General features: G+C 39.4%; 1 protein-coding gene across 1 annotated transcript in view; it reads left to right on the forward strand.

Annotated features, from left to right (window-relative positions):
* Positions 1-15,049, forward strand: part of MTNR1A (melatonin receptor 1A) — a 59,400-nt gene extending 44,351 nt beyond the window's left edge. Inside the window, exon 2 of the mRNA XM_027636178.1 lies at positions 14,173-15,049. Coding sequence (XP_027491979.1) covers positions 14,173-15,041 — 869 coding nt within the window. The 3' untranslated portion in view covers positions 15,042-15,049. The remainder of the gene's footprint in view (positions 1-14,172) is intronic.
* The last annotated feature ends 643 nt before the right edge of the window (positions 15,050-15,692 follow it).

A 15,692-nucleotide genomic window follows, 5' to 3' on the forward strand; every position in this document is an offset into this window, starting at 1 on the left:
ACATTCAACTTGTTTTTTGCTGTAGCACAATAAAGAAAATGAAGATCTGAAAGGGAGGGGGGGAAGAACTGTAGGCACCTGGGTCTTCGATAATGACACAATGGAATACACTCCAAAAATCATCAAACTGATAAGGTGGGAGTGTAGTATGATATTCATCTGTGTCTTCTCACCTTTTTTAAGGAACTTGGGGCAACAAAGAAGAGAGGAAAGGAGGGGAAAGCAGGGAGAAAAAAGGCTTCTGTCAGAAACGTAAAAGATTTTGTGTTGTAAAGCACTACAGAGAGAAAAGACATGATGATGGAATAAACAAAAAAGGAAGAAAAGGAATAACAAAATAGAGAATGGATAGAGGAAGGGAGAGTAAACACATTTAACTATATATAAGTGATATTTTTTATAGTGCTATTTTCCATTGTTTTGGCAGATATCCTACCATTGCTGATTTTAGGAGAAAGAACTGGGAAAACTCTTTTATGGACTCATGTCCACTGTCTACTGTGGACTCTGTAGTTAAATACATTGGCTGAATGACCACCTATACTGTTATTAGTCATAATAGAAAGAAAATGGATTATTTTGTCCTCTCGAGAATTTTTTAACTTCTTTTTCATCCCATGAATAATTCTATGGACAAATCAGGCACAAAATCCTGTTATATAAAAGTGTGAATTTCAAAGACATTCAGGAATGCAATTTTTTGTTTGCAATGTTTTATACAGTATAGAAATCTCCTGTCAGTTATGTGGTTGTACCTCCACTCTCCTGTTTTCTCCTACTTGTTTTCTCGAAATATATATTAGAACTTGAAAGGCAATATACTGTATCCTCACATTTTCTAGCACCAGTCCTGACAGATCTGTGAGATTTTGTACAGATACAAAACATAATTATATTTCACAAGCATCCCTCTCTCCCTTTTTATGCTTTTTCCCTTTCATTTGTTTTAGTCTCTGAACTGTATTATTAGTTTTATTTATCTGAGCTCTTATATTACTGCGATAGTATCATTTTTGTCTTTCCATTTATTTCCAGTCTCTAATGCAAATACAGTTGAAGGGGGAAAAGTACTCTTGCACTGATTCTGCTGTGATGCAGTTTAGTAGCATGATCCTCTGACATCAGCAGCATTGTTATTCTAATCGGTTTCATACAGCTTGCTGAACCTCAGTGTTCTGTAACATCTAGGCAATACCTTGTTAGAGAACAGGTTGTCCACAGACTTTTTTTTCCTCCCAAATGAATCATAGAAATTAGAGATAGAAAAGATCAAATCAGAAGTGGTAATATAAGTCCCTTCTGTAAAAGTGGATAAGTTATTCAGGCAAATCTATTTGATCTCCGAAATATTGTCATTATGGCAGAAGAGGCTGATGTTCAAAGGGGATAGATGTCCTGACCTTGAAAACACACCCGCCCAGTGAACTGTAGAAAGAACAGTCCAGGCAGATACCAGAGCCAAAAACAGGGTCACAGAACTTGAGACATCCACCACTACGTCTACCTGCCCTGGTTTCTAACTTTCACCTGCAAGATAGCAGGGTTTGTTGATTCACTTCAATGTTATTATAAGCCTTCATGATATTTTGTGTTATGTCTTAGTTCACTCTTGGCTTGCTGACAAGAGTCCCTTTCATCTTTTATTTCTATGTTTTAAAACTATAAAACTGTATGACAGTGCCAGTTTAATACAATCTTACTTCCAAGGTAAGTGTGTATTAGCTAGATATTACTGTGATAAAATTTTAGACATTTCTGTTAAAGAACAGAAGTTTTGTTCAGTTTGCTGCTGATTCTAAAGCAAAATATCTTAGACATGAACCTACTATGTAGAATCTCCTAGCAAAATATTTCCTCCCACTGTATAATGTAACAGAAAGATGAGTGTATCCTGAGATGCACTGTAGCTCTGAGAGATATTTAAAGTACTTTTTAAAATTACATTTTTTAGATCCAGACCTTGACTGCCTCTAGACTTTTTAAGTTCAGGTTCACAAAAGATCTTCAGTCAACTCCAGTCTACTCCTACATTAGGTGCCTAAGTGGGCAATGGTACACCAGACCTTTTCTTTAGTGCTGCTGTCCTCGGGTACTTTGTATTTCATGTCACATAAATTCATCCAGCAGAGAGTGCTATCCTTATTGGCATACCGAGGAACACCTCAGTCTTGCCAGTATTGAGATATTCAATATCCCATGCACCCACTAAATCCACTGCCTAGTACAAACTAAGTACTCCTATCAAGTGAGAGGTCCAATATAAGAGACATTTTCAAAGCAGCCCTGGCATGTCATACAAAACTGCCACAGGCAAGGTACATCCCCAAGTCTGTAGCACTCATCCAGCGTATGGATTCAATTCCCTTCTCTGCCTGACAGTAAACTTGCATCACTTTCCTCTCATGACTGAACCACCAATAATAGCACCGACAACTATTTTTAGACTGTAAGAAGGAGAGCAATAGCTGTCTCACTCACATGTGTGTCATGGGACTGCAGGAAAAAATGGTGGGTGATAAAGTCGCAACATACAGAAAACTGTATGTTGTTTGGCATACCTGCAAAACTACTTAATCACATCTGCATACTGTTTGGTTACAGTCAACTCGGACCTGATACCCAACCATTCCTTTATTCTGAATACTATATAATTTGTCACTGCCATTTTCTGCCAATTACTCATTCATGCATCTGATTTTCTTGGCCAGAAGGTGGCATAGGCATTTCAAGTTTAATTGTTGCTGCAGTTTCACTGGAAGATTCTGTGTGATAATTATTCTAAATACAGTATAATATTTTGTTTTCTGAGTGCATCAATAATCTTTCATTTGTGCTGTGCTGATTATGTAAAATTTTCTTCAACTTTCAGCACAGTGAAATAAAGCATTACAATATGGATTATTTTGATATTATATCCTTTAACAAATCTATTCTTCACTACCTCTCAAATATACTGTTATGCAGTTCTCCAGGTGTCCAGCCTTATAAGATCCATCTCCCTGAATTTCTATTAACTGCAGTTAAAAGTTGAGGTTACTTAGGTTCATTTCAGTATCTTAACTTGTCTATGACATTAAGAATTTCTACCTTAGTAAGATTGTAAATGAGTTTAAACCACAAATATTTAATACTCCTCAGTGCTAACAAGTTGTCTGCCTGACATCATTAAAGCTGTAGGCAGTTGGCATGTCTGTAATTACACTACTGGTTTCATTAGTGACCCAACGAAGTGATAGAAGGTCTGAAAATCCTTGTATAATATGACAGAAGTGTACACTTGAATGAGGTTTTATGAAAACAACAAAGTAATACAAGGTCTTTTATCAGCTTAAAAGGAAAGAGAGAGGTTTTCCTACATATGCTTAAAGCTAAAAGGTTGAATGTGGGCTTTAAGCCCTTCCCATTTCTCTGCATCACCATCTGCAACATAAGGTTAAATTTGCTAATGAGAAGCAAAACCCACAGGCCCATCACGCTATTCAAATTTAATGCACACGTGGACTTCTTGATTCAGGACAGGTTTATAAATAGTGCCTTTAGTTTAAAAATAGACATTTTCAGATCTAGGGGAGTTGATATTATTATCTGTAAAGTGAATGAAGCTCCCAGGAGTAACTGGAGCTTATGTAATATTTATTCCCATATTTTCCCTCAGCTGTTTTGTGCCATTTTGATGCTGAGCTGCAAGGACTGTTAGCTTCTTAGACATTTCAAATCTTTCTCCAGTGAAGCTGGGACTGTCTGCACACTTGGTTGTCTAAGTAACCTTACTTGACTTTGGAATTTTACTTAAGGAACAGTGGTTGATGACCCCACTTACAGGTGTTTTAATTTAACAGGTTTTGTTGAACATGATCTCCGTGGAATCCCAAACTGTGCTGCCGGGTACAGCAACTTTCCAATATTAATTTAATGCTAGAAAAATTGTGGAGTGGTCTTCTTTTTCTTGAAACATTATGACTGGTTAATGTCCCAGGGAGAAGGAACACTGAGTAGTGTTAAACTCTGGATATATGAACAAGGAGATTTTATTGAATTTGTATTAGATACTCACAAAAACAGCCTTCACTCCTTGATTTTGTAGTTGTTTATGATGTTTTACAAGTGAAATATTGGTGCTAATGGAACAACATTTGGGACAAAAATGTTCGTGGTATATGAAACAAATCTAGCTTTAATATTTGTAATTAAGATACTATTTTATGCATGGAAACAATAATGAGACAAGCAGAGGCCCAAAAAAATGCCTTTCTAAGGAAGAAGTTCTTAGTGGGAAAATGAAATATATTGTATTGAATATTATGCTTAGGCTTCTCATTTTGCTGTCTTCCTTAAGTCCATGAAATAAGCCCATTGCCTTATTTCATGTGATGTCTTATATTCTAGAATCAAAGACTCATTTCACTCCTACCATTCAGTTGTGAAGGGAAGGTACTAGTTTACTAAACCAGGTGTTTTACCAGCTATGCTGCCACTTTTGCTGTATGGAAGTGTGTCAGTATGATGCTGTACTCAGTTATAATTGTGAGGTACCGCATTTAAAGTTTCTAATGTTACAGACTGTCAGTGGTGAGCATCTAATCATAGTCTTGTTTTCAGCTAGCATCATAAACTCTCAGATTAACATTCTGAGCAAGGGCTGGATTAGTGAGAAAGATTTCATAATGCCAATAAAATCTGTAAGCTATCATTGAAACAAATCAATAGAAGTATTAGAGTGATCAGAAGCCAGTGCTTTAAAATGTAAATAAACATTTTTGTGCCATTAAATATATAAAAACTGTGGATATAACAACCTTGGCAAGTATGATATCTAAATACAGCACAATGTCTAGAAAACATGATCTAAATTTATAAGGAAGTATCCTGTTAATTAAGGCTTGTTATGAAGCAATTGGAAGTGACTGTTAGCATATCTGGAAATATCTTACAAATGATAAAAAGAGAGTAGGTAAGAATGGCACGGACCTGGTAGTTAGAAATTGAGTTTGATCTTGTAATTGGTCCAGTGCTGCTACTTTTTACACTATCCTCTTTACTTAAAGATATACTACACAAGTAAGCATTACATGTCTTAGTCAATGGCCATTCAAACAAAATCCTTGTATGTGACTTCAATGACTGCCAGAAGTACTGTTTAGTCTTACCTAAAAGCTAAAGCGACTTCAGTTAGCATAAAGACTGTAAACCCATCTTACCTAAAATTGCTGCAGCCTGAAGCACTACTGCATAAACAGGAAACGTGATGGCATGTTCTTCAAAATGTAGCAAAATGATAAAAACATGAGGGTTCATGGAAAGCATTTGTTGTAAGAGGGCAATGCATTATTTATACAGAAAAGAATTTGAAATAGGTGAACAGAAGTAGTGACATAGCAATCAATATTAAAAGGTATGGAAATATCTGGGGGAAAAAAGAGGAGAAATAGTAGCCTTACCAATATTTCCAGCAATATGAGTTCTTCTCTAAAATTCCCTCAGATTTCCTGAGTACAAAAAAATTCTAACTGGAATCTCTAGTGCTTTAAAACATTGCTATTTTATTCCATTGATAAGCTGTTTCCCTTTTTACAATATTTTTTTCCCCAGGCTAAAAGTTTTGGAAGAATTAAAGTACTTCACAGTCTCAACACTTGAAGAAAGAGTTCCATAGACCACATCTCCCTCAGTTTTCCTAAAATTACCAAAAGAATTAGTCATTTTTGATCTGCTGGCAAACTGTTCAGCCCTTCAGTTTAAGCCTATGAGAGTCACTCAGTACCACCTAGACTATTTTTTCCATTACTATTCTGCACTTATTTAAGTTGCTAGAAATTTGTAGAAACTCTTTAATTCCCATTCAGGGCACACTTAGCACTAAATCTAGGGAAAAACAACCCACATATTAATTTGTATGTTCTGCAAATACAAGTTGCTACTGATACTACTACATCATGTAATTCTTATTTGAGGCTCTTATATTTATTCTGACATCTTGACAATTCCATAAGCATTTTTTCTTATAATCTCTTAGGGCCACAGTTTTTACACTCAGTTTATGTTGTTTTGTGCTCTTGGAAAAGTCAAATTATCTGGGAAAACGCTTTTTGTTTTCTGTTGCTTTAGTGCAACTTTATATTCACCAGGTAGGTCTGATGTTGCTATGCGTTTGCTGAGCAGAAGGGTGTCTTTTTCAGTAAAATATTTAATGGAACATTGCTTTAAAAGCATGACTTGCTAAACCTGGTTACCAGTAGATTATCTTTCTTCCCACATACATCCACAGCACAACGTTTGCTTAAATTTATTAAAGCTTATTTGGCCTATGTTGAAGTCAAGAAATTCAACCTCTGCCTTCTCAGTTCAGCTGACTAGCATTACTGCATAATAATATATTCTTTAGTTACACAAATCACATTTTTTCATAGTAATGTGATCTCTCTAAAGAGAATGAATACTTTTTCTTCAAGGGAGAGTTATTCAAGATTTTCATTATGTAACCTTTTAAAAGGGTTTAATATTGAGCTTGAGGCTTCATTTATAGCATTCTGTACAAACCTAAATCTGAAGACGAAAATTAATTTTTTCCTATATATATATATTTTTATGGTACTCACCTCTATATGTTAGAGAGTCTCTTGACTCTGTAGAACTTGAAGTCAGTAACAATAAGGTTGAGTGCCTGTGGATCAGAATCAGGGGGAAGGCCAACAAGGCTGACATCCTGGTGGGAGCCTGTTACAGACCACCCAACCAGGATGAAGAGGGTGATGAATTATTCTACAAGCAGCTGGCGGATGTCTCAAAATCGCCAGCCATTGTTCCTATGGGCAACTTTAACCTGCCAGATGTCTGCTGGAAACTCAACACAGCAGAGAAGAGGCTGTCTAGGAGATTTCAAGAGTGCATAGAGAATAATTTCCTGCTCCAGCTGGTAAATGAGCCTGCCAGGGATGGGGACCCACTAGACTTGCTGTTCACAAACAGAGAGGGGCTGGTGGGAGATGTGGTGGTTGGAGACCATCTGGGGCACAGTGACCATGAAATAATAGAGTTTTCAATACTCAGGGATGCAAAGAAGGCCGTCAATAAAACTTCTACCCCGGACTTCCACAGAACAGATTTCGGCCTACTCAGAAGACTGGTTCAGAGGGTACCCTGGGAAACAACCCTTGAAAACAAAGGGGTCCAGGAGGGGCAGACATGCTTAAAGAAGGAAGTCTTGAAAGCACAGGAGCAGGCTGTCCCAGTCTGCTGAAAGGCAAACCAGTGGGGAAGACGACCGGTCTGACTGAACAGGGAGATTTTAAAGGAAATTAGGTGAAAAAAGAGAGCTTACTGACTATGGAAAAAAGGGCTGGCTACTCATGCAGAGTTTAGGAATATAGTTAGGTCATGTAGAAAGAAAATTAGAGAGACAGAGGCACAATTTGAACTCCATCTAGCCACTTCTGTTAGGGATAACCAGAAGTGCTTCTACAAATACATCAATAGAAAAGTAGGAGCAAGGAAAACCTCCATTCCTTGTTGGAATGGGGGGGGGGGAACATAGTCACCAAAGATGAGGAAAAGGCTGAGATACTTAACACCTTCTTTGCCTCAGTTTTCAACAGTAAGACTGGTTGTCCTCAAGATAACTGGCTTCCAGAACTGGTAGACAGAGACAGGAAGCTGAATATCCCCCCTGTAATCCAGGAGGAAACAGTTAGTGATCTGCTGAGCCACTTGGATCCTCACAAGCCTATGGGACCAGATGGGATCCATCCTAGGGTGATGAGGGAGCTGGCGGAAGAGCTCACCAAGCGGCTCTCTGTCCCCTGCCAACAGTCCTGGCTCACTGGGGAGGTCCCAGATGAAAGGAAGTTGCTGAATGTCACACCGATCCACAAAAAGAGCTGCAAGGAGGACCCGGGAAACTACAGACCTGTCAGCCTGACCTCAGTGCCTGACAGGGTTACGGAACAGATCATCCTAAGTGCATTCACACGACACCTACAGGATGGACAAGGGATGAGACCCAATCAGCACGGGTTTAGGAAAGGCAGGTCCTGTCTTACCAACCTGATCTCCTTTTATGATCAGGTGACCCACCTGGTGAATGAGGGGAATGCTGTCAATATTGTCTATCTGGACTTAAGCAAAACCTTTGACACCCAGCATACTCCTGAAAAAGCTGGCAACCGATGGCTTGGACAGGGACAGTATGTGGTGGGTTAGGAAAAGGGTGGAGGGCTGGGCCCAGAGAGTGGTGATGAACGGTGCTGCATCCAGTTGGCAACCGGTCACTAGTGGTGTCCCCCAGGGATCAGTGTTGGGCCCAGTTCAGTTTAATATCTTTATTGATGATCTGGATGAGGAGATTGAGTGCACAATTAGCAAATTTGCATATGACACCAAGTTGGGGGGAAGTGTTGATCTGCTAGAAGGCAGGAGGGCTCTGCAGAGGGACCTGGACAGGCTGGAGAGATAGTCTGATTCCAACGGGATGAGGTTCAACAAGGCCAAGTGCAGGGTCCTGCACTTTGGCCACAACAACCCCATGCGGTGCTACAGGCTGGGCACAGGGTGACTGGAGAGCAGCCAGGCAGAAAGGGACCTGGGAATTTGGATTGACAGGAAGCTGAACATGAGCCAGCAGTGTGCCCAGGTGGCCAAGAGGGCCAATGGCATCCTGGCCTGGATCAGGAACAGTCTGGCCAACAGGTCCAAGGAAGTGATTCTTCCCTTGTACTCAGCACTGGTGAGGCCACACCTGGAGTACTGTGTCCAGTTCTGGGCCCCTCAGTTCAGGAAGGATATTAAGGTGCTGGAGCAGGTCCAGAGGAGAGCAACTAGGCTGGTGAAGGGACTTGAGCACAAGTCCTATGAGGAGAGGCTGAGGGAGCTGGGATTGTTCAGCCTGGAGAAGAGGAGGCTGAGGGGAGACCTCATCACTCTCTACAACTCCCTGAAAGGAGGTTGTAGACAGGTGGGGGTTGGTCTCTTCTCCCAGGCGACCAGCAGTAGGACAAGAGAGCATGGTCTCAAGCTGTGCCAGGGGAGGTTTAGGTTAGATATTAGGAAGAAATTTTTTACAGAGAGAATAATCAGACATTGGAATGGGTTGCCCAGGGAGGTGGTGGATTCACTGTCCCTGGAGGTTTTTAAGATGAGACTGGATGTGGCACTTAGTGCAATGGTCTAGTAACTATGGCAGTGTTGCATCAAGGGTTGGACTTGATGATCTCGGAAGTCTTTTCCAACCCAGCTCATTCTATGATACTATGATTCTACAATACCAGGTATTCTCCAAACATAAGGGTTTAATTTCACAATATGCCATTAAAATATAGGAATTGAATAAATTATCAATATTTTCCACAGAATTTGTGTACCTAAAGCTAGGATCATATTTTTAAATAGCATATTATATAACATATGAAAACTCAACATCATTTCATATCCACCTCGGAGTCTGAAACAATGAACCTCAAAACAAACAAAAAACATGCAACAGAAATGTATCTGAACCCAAGTTGAAGTTAAAAGTCCACTCTGCAAGCAGGTATCTGGTTTCCAAGCAGTTTCCAGGCCCATGCTTTGTTCACTCAGCTGACATGCTAACCATGAACTGGCAGCTTGGGACTTGATTTCTAAACTCATGATTTTTTTTTATTTTTTTTCTTTTTAAAAGACAGACTCCCAAGATATCCTACTAGACTCCAACTTTCATATGACACAGCTTGTGTTTCCAATACTTTCAGTTTGTCACTCTACAGCAGCCAACTGAGAAAATCTGGAACAACTATGGTGCATGAGTTTATAGAACCTTGAGATTTGGCTGATTCAAAGACAGAGTGTCTACTCTTCCTGGACTCAGTTTCCAAAGTTAAACTATTCAGAGAAAAGTATACCATGTATTGCCCTTCAACGAAGGGAAAAAATCTCCCACTTTTAACTTTTTCCTTATCATTTGGCTCCAGTGGGTAAAAAATGAGAATATTAACAATATTAATAGTGAGCACCAGCAGAAGTTTCAGTGGATGGCAGAGAAGGAAGCTTGGGATGGGCAGTCTCCAGCTAAGCAGAAATTTAACAGCAAATATATATATACGTATATATGTGTATATATATATAAAATTCTTTCAAGCAAAACCACAACTCTTGACATGAGGAGAGCAGACTTCAGGCTGCTCAGAGAATTAGTAAGTAAGGTCCCCTGGGAAAGTGTTTTTGCAGATGCTGGGGTCCATCAATGATGGAACTTTTCAAACATCACCTCCTAAGGGCACAGGAATTGTCAGTTCCCAAATGCTGGAAGTCAAGCAGGCAAGGCAGAAGGCCAGCTTGGCTGAACAGAGATCTTCTCTTGGAAATATGACAAAAATGGAAGGTACATGCCCAGTGGAAACAAGGTCAAGTGACATGGGAAGAATTCAGAGATTCTGCTTTCTACTGTAGGGAGAAAATTTGTGCAACCAAAGCCCAGATGGAGTTGAAACTGCCAGAACTATGGGAAACAATAAAAAGAGGTTTTTCAAGTACATTAATGGCAATAGACAGTGTAGAAATATCATCAGCCTGTTACAGGATGAAGATGATCACCTCACAAACAGGGACAGAGGCAAGGTAGGGGGGTTTAATGCTTTCTTTGTCTCTGTCTTCAACTCAGATGATGGACAAAGGGGGTCTCAGTGCCCTGAGCTTGGGGACCATGACTGTGAGAATGATCAACTCCCAGTCAACCTTGAAATTGTGCAGGATCTGCTGCTGCAGCTGGATCCCTACAAATCTGTGGGACCTGATGGGATTCATCCCAGAATCCTCAAAGAGCTGACTGCTGTAATCACACAACCTCTTGGTGGTTTTAGAGTGGTCTTGGGAATCCAGAGAGGTCCCAGCTGACTGGAAGCTGGTGAACATTGTCTCAGTTTTCAAGAAGGGCAGGATGGAGGACCCCAGAATCTACATACTCATCAGTCTCACTTCAGTGCCTTATAAAGTTATGGAGAAGATTATTGTGGGAGGTGTTGAAAAACATCTGAAAGACAGTGCAGCCATTGGTCACAGCCAGCACAACTTCATGAGACAAGAGTCCTGCTTATCCAACCTGATTTCCTTTTATGACAAGGTAACCCACCTAGCTGTTCAAGGGAAGCCAGTTGATGTAATCCTTTTGGATTTCAGGAAAGCTTTCAATACTGTCTTTCACAGGATCCTTCTGGATAAAATGTCCAGAATGGACAATGGATAAACACATCATGCAGTGAGTGAACAATTGGCTCATGGGTGGAGCACAGAGGGTAACAGTGAATGGGGCAACATCAGACTGGTGACCTGTCCCTAGTGGGGTTCCACAGGGCTCCATCCTGGGCTCTGTACTCTTCCACATCTTCAGAAATCATTTGGATGCAGAACTGGAAGGGATAGTAAGCAAGTTTGTAGATTATACAAAACTGGGAGAAGTTGTTGACTCCTTGGAAGGCAGGGAGACCCTGCAGAGAGACCTTGACAAATCAGAGGACTGGGCAATCACCAACCATATGAAGTTCATAAAGGAGAAGTGCTGGATTCTACCCCTGATATGGGGCAACCCTGGATATATATACAGACTGGGGAATGAGATGCTGGAAAGCAGTGCCATGGAAAGGGACCTGGGAATCCTGTTTGACAGCAAGTTGAATATGAGTCAGCAGTGCCCTGGCAGCCAGGAGGGCCAACCATGTTCTGGGGGGCGTCAGGCAAAGCATCACCAGCTGGTCCAGAGAGGGGATTGTCCTGCTCTGCTCTGCACTGGGGTGGCCTCACCTTGAGTATTGTGTGCAGTTTTGGGCACCACAATATAGGAAAGATATTAGGCTTTTAGACAGCATCCAAAGAGAAGAACAAAGATGGTGAAGGGCCTTGAGGGGAAGCTGTGTGAGGATTGGCTGAGGTCACTTGATCTGTTCAGCTTGGAGAGCAGGAGACTGAGGAGAGACCTCATTGCAGTCTCCGACTTCCTTGTGAGGGGAAGAGGAGGGGCAGGCACTGATCTCTTCTTTATGATGACAAGTGACAGGACCCAAGGCCTGAAGTTGTGTCCAGGGAGATTCAGGTTGGATATTAGAAGAAGAATCTTCACCCAGAGGGTAGTTGGGCACTGGAACAGGCTCTGCAGGGAAGTGGTCACAGCACCAAACCTGGCAGAGTTGAAGAGGTGTCTGGATGGTACTCTCAGGCACCTGGTGTGACTCATGGGGATGGTCCTGTGCAGGGCTAAGAGTTGGACTCAATGATCCTTGTGGGTCCTTTCCAACTCAGCATATTCTGTGATTTAAATAAGTATTGTGATTTTATATGTCACCGTTTTATCAATTTTGCAATATTCTTGTTAGTGGGAAAAAAACCACTAACAGCAAATTTTCATTTACTTTCCAATCCTTGATTCATAAGAAAGACCAGAGCTCTAAGTTCCATATAATGTCTTATTCTTGTATCACTTGCCACTACATCACGGGTAAATTCTGAAAGCAATGTTTTTTTCCCCATATCATCTTCTGCTGAAAGGAGCTCTGATGCTTTTGCTGAAGTGATACGGAATTCTGTCAAAGGCTTCAGGATAAACATATTGCATTCTGGCATTGAATTCCCAGACAAAGAAGAAACAACTATAGACACTATCATTAGAAAGTTGTTTATAAATCCAGAAACAAAATTGATGACAGCTAGTGTAGCAGTCTTTAAATTAAGGCCATTAGTATAAATATCAAATGTGGTACTTTTGCATGTATCAAAATTTAAACAGGACAGTGTAAGTAGCATCCTGTGACAGATATTTTCTGTTTTTCTCTGTCAGCGTTTGCAAATGTAATATTTCTAGCTGGCCATTTAAAGGCTAAGGTTAGTGAGAGAAGATGCATTTTAAGTTGTTTGAGACAGAATGTCCTATTGTTCCATAGATACTTTTATCTTTTCTTATAAACTCTTTTTATTTGTTTGTGTTTTGTCTGCTCAAGTGCAAAACAGTTCACCAACCCCACTTTGGACTAATAACGAAATCTACATCATCTAAAGCTAACAATGTATTTTATTACAGGTTGCAACAGAACCTCATATTTTATCTTCCTTAAATAATCTCAGAATTGCAAAATAGAATCTCAAACACACAAATACCTATTTAGAATATGCATTTATATACCTACATACATGCATGTATATACACACATTTATAACTTTCTGTAGAAATGGACATGAACAACTAGACCAATACATGTAATAGTTACTTTTAAAAAATGAATAAAAGTGACTTCAATGTATCTTGTGAGCTTCTTCTTAGAAACTAGAATGGTTGGGAGGTATTCAGTTTAAGCAACTAAAAGAAGAAAATTTAATCTATACTCAAAAGATTAATTCAAAACCTGATGGATTCCATTGTTTTTGAAGAACAAAGAGTGGTTCTATCATCTGTCTTTGTTAAAAAATGAACCAAGAGAATATTTCATTGCTCAATTTTTCTGTTTGGAGGCAGAGAAGAGTGGGACATCAGTAGTATCTAGGAACTGTTTAGGTCACTGCCCAGCATCACTTTTTTACTGAAGAGCATGTCTCTCAGTTTAGAAAAGACAACTAAGTCTGTGTTCAGCTAGACTCTTAGAAGTTAAGTTTAGATAAGCCCTAGCCAGCAGATTCAAAGACAGTTACTATAAAAGTCACGTAAAAGTCGTGGAAGCTTGAAATATAAATGGGGGAAAAGAGATTTTCATTTCAAGACTGGAAAAGTTAAGGGGTAATGTACTGAAAGGGAATTAAATTAAATAAGGAAGGTAAATGTGAGTTTTGAAATTTATTAGTAATATTATTTCTGCTGATTTTTCAAGAGATACTATTTAAAACAAAGGCAAGGCTTAAAGTTATGGATATCTTAATTTGATATTAGTTCTAAGTCTGTGTGATTGGAAGAATCCAAATAAATGACATGATAAATATACTAGGTCATGGTAATTAAGCTTAAAGACAGTTTTCTTTTAAAAGGTGCATCTTTAATTTAAGCTACCTTTTTAGACTCAAAATGAGTGTCTTATTTCTGATATAATGAATTTTGATCTAGAAAGTAGAAACTAATTACATTTAAAGTGTTCCACTTAAGGCTTCTCATAAATATAATGAGAGTGGAAATGACAGAAAAAGATCAAAAGAAAAACTAATACTTGCCTTTTTATATTTATTTTACAGGAAATGTGTTTGTTGTAAGCCTGGCAGTTGCAGACTTGATTGTAGCTATCTACCCATATCCACTGGTCCTCACATCTGTGTTTCACAACGGATGGAAACTGGGATACCTACACTGCCAGATTAGTGGCTTCTTGATGGGCCTAAGTGTCATTGGATCAATCTTCAATATTACAGGCATCGCTATCAATCGGTACTGCTATATCTGCCACAGTCTCAAATATGACAAGCTATACAGCAACAAGAATTCATTGTGCTATGTTGTTCTTATATGGGTCCTAACATTTGTTGCAATTGTGCCCAACCTGTTTGTGGGATCGCTACAGTATGACCCCAGGATTTACTCGTGTACATTTGCACAGTCTGTGAGCTCAGCATATACAATAGCAGTTGTGTTTTTCCATTTCCTGCTTCCCATAGCCGTAGTTACTTTCTGTTACTTGAGAATATGGATCCTCGTTATTCAGGTAAGGCGAAGGGTTAAACCAGATAACAACCCTAGGCTGAAGCCACACGACTTCAGAAACTTTGTAACCATGTTTGTAGTATTTGTACTGTTTGCAGTCTGCTGGGCCCCTTTGAACTTTATAGGCCTTGCTGTGGCTGTCAACCCAAAAACTGTAATCCCTAGGATTCCAGAGTGGTTGTTTGTATCTAGTTATTATATGGCATATTTCAACAGCTGCCTTAATGCTATAGTATATGGACTCCTGAACCAGAACTTCAGAAGAGAGTACAAGAGAATTATTGTCACTTTTTGTACCGCAAATGTTTTTTTCCAGGATAGTTCTAATGATGCAGGAGACAGAATGAGAAGTAAACCTTCTCCGTTGATTACAAACAACAATCAAGTAAAGGTGGACTCTGTCTGAAAATGGGAATCTCACTGTCATTCAACAGCATCCAAATAAAGTCTCTGTTTTATTAGTTCTACTGTTAGATATTATAGTGAAATATATCTTCTACACTGAGAGCACTTTGATCAAATTCCTTTCATAGTATTTGGGAGCTTGATATAGAGCCATGGTATACAGGTCCTATTTTACAATGGTATATCTCTTGTATAATGACATAATGATATCCTTGAGTGAATAACAAGTTATGCATGGATACTTGTTTTTTCCCTTAGATGAAGACAAACACCTAGAAAGAGATTGAAAAAGAAGTATCCACACTGCCTAGTGCAGTAAAACAAATCATAAAACTCTTCCTGCCACTTTCCATCTTTTCTGGCCAGGTTGTGGTCCTGATTCTAAAACCTCTAGAAACTTCTTTTAAAAGAAGGAATCAGGCCTTTATGAAATATATTAGGAGACGTGAAGTGAAAAATCAAGGTAATTGAAAATTCATCAGGATTTTTGATAAGTACCTCTATCTATATTGCTTTGCTACTAACATGGACACAGTTATAATTTTCTTTGGATATTAAACCTCAGCAGCCCTCCTAAGAATGACATTCTCAATTGACTTCTCAATTTTAAAATAGCTTTTAAGGGGAGAAACATGCCTGACTGATTATCTTC

The sequence above is a fragment of the Corapipo altera genome, unplaced genomic scaffold (genome assembly GCF_003945725.1).
Source record: "Corapipo altera isolate COAL_440 unplaced genomic scaffold, ASM394572v1 22b, whole genome shotgun sequence".
Lineage (NCBI taxonomy): Eukaryota > Metazoa > Chordata > Aves > Passeriformes > Pipridae > Corapipo > Corapipo altera.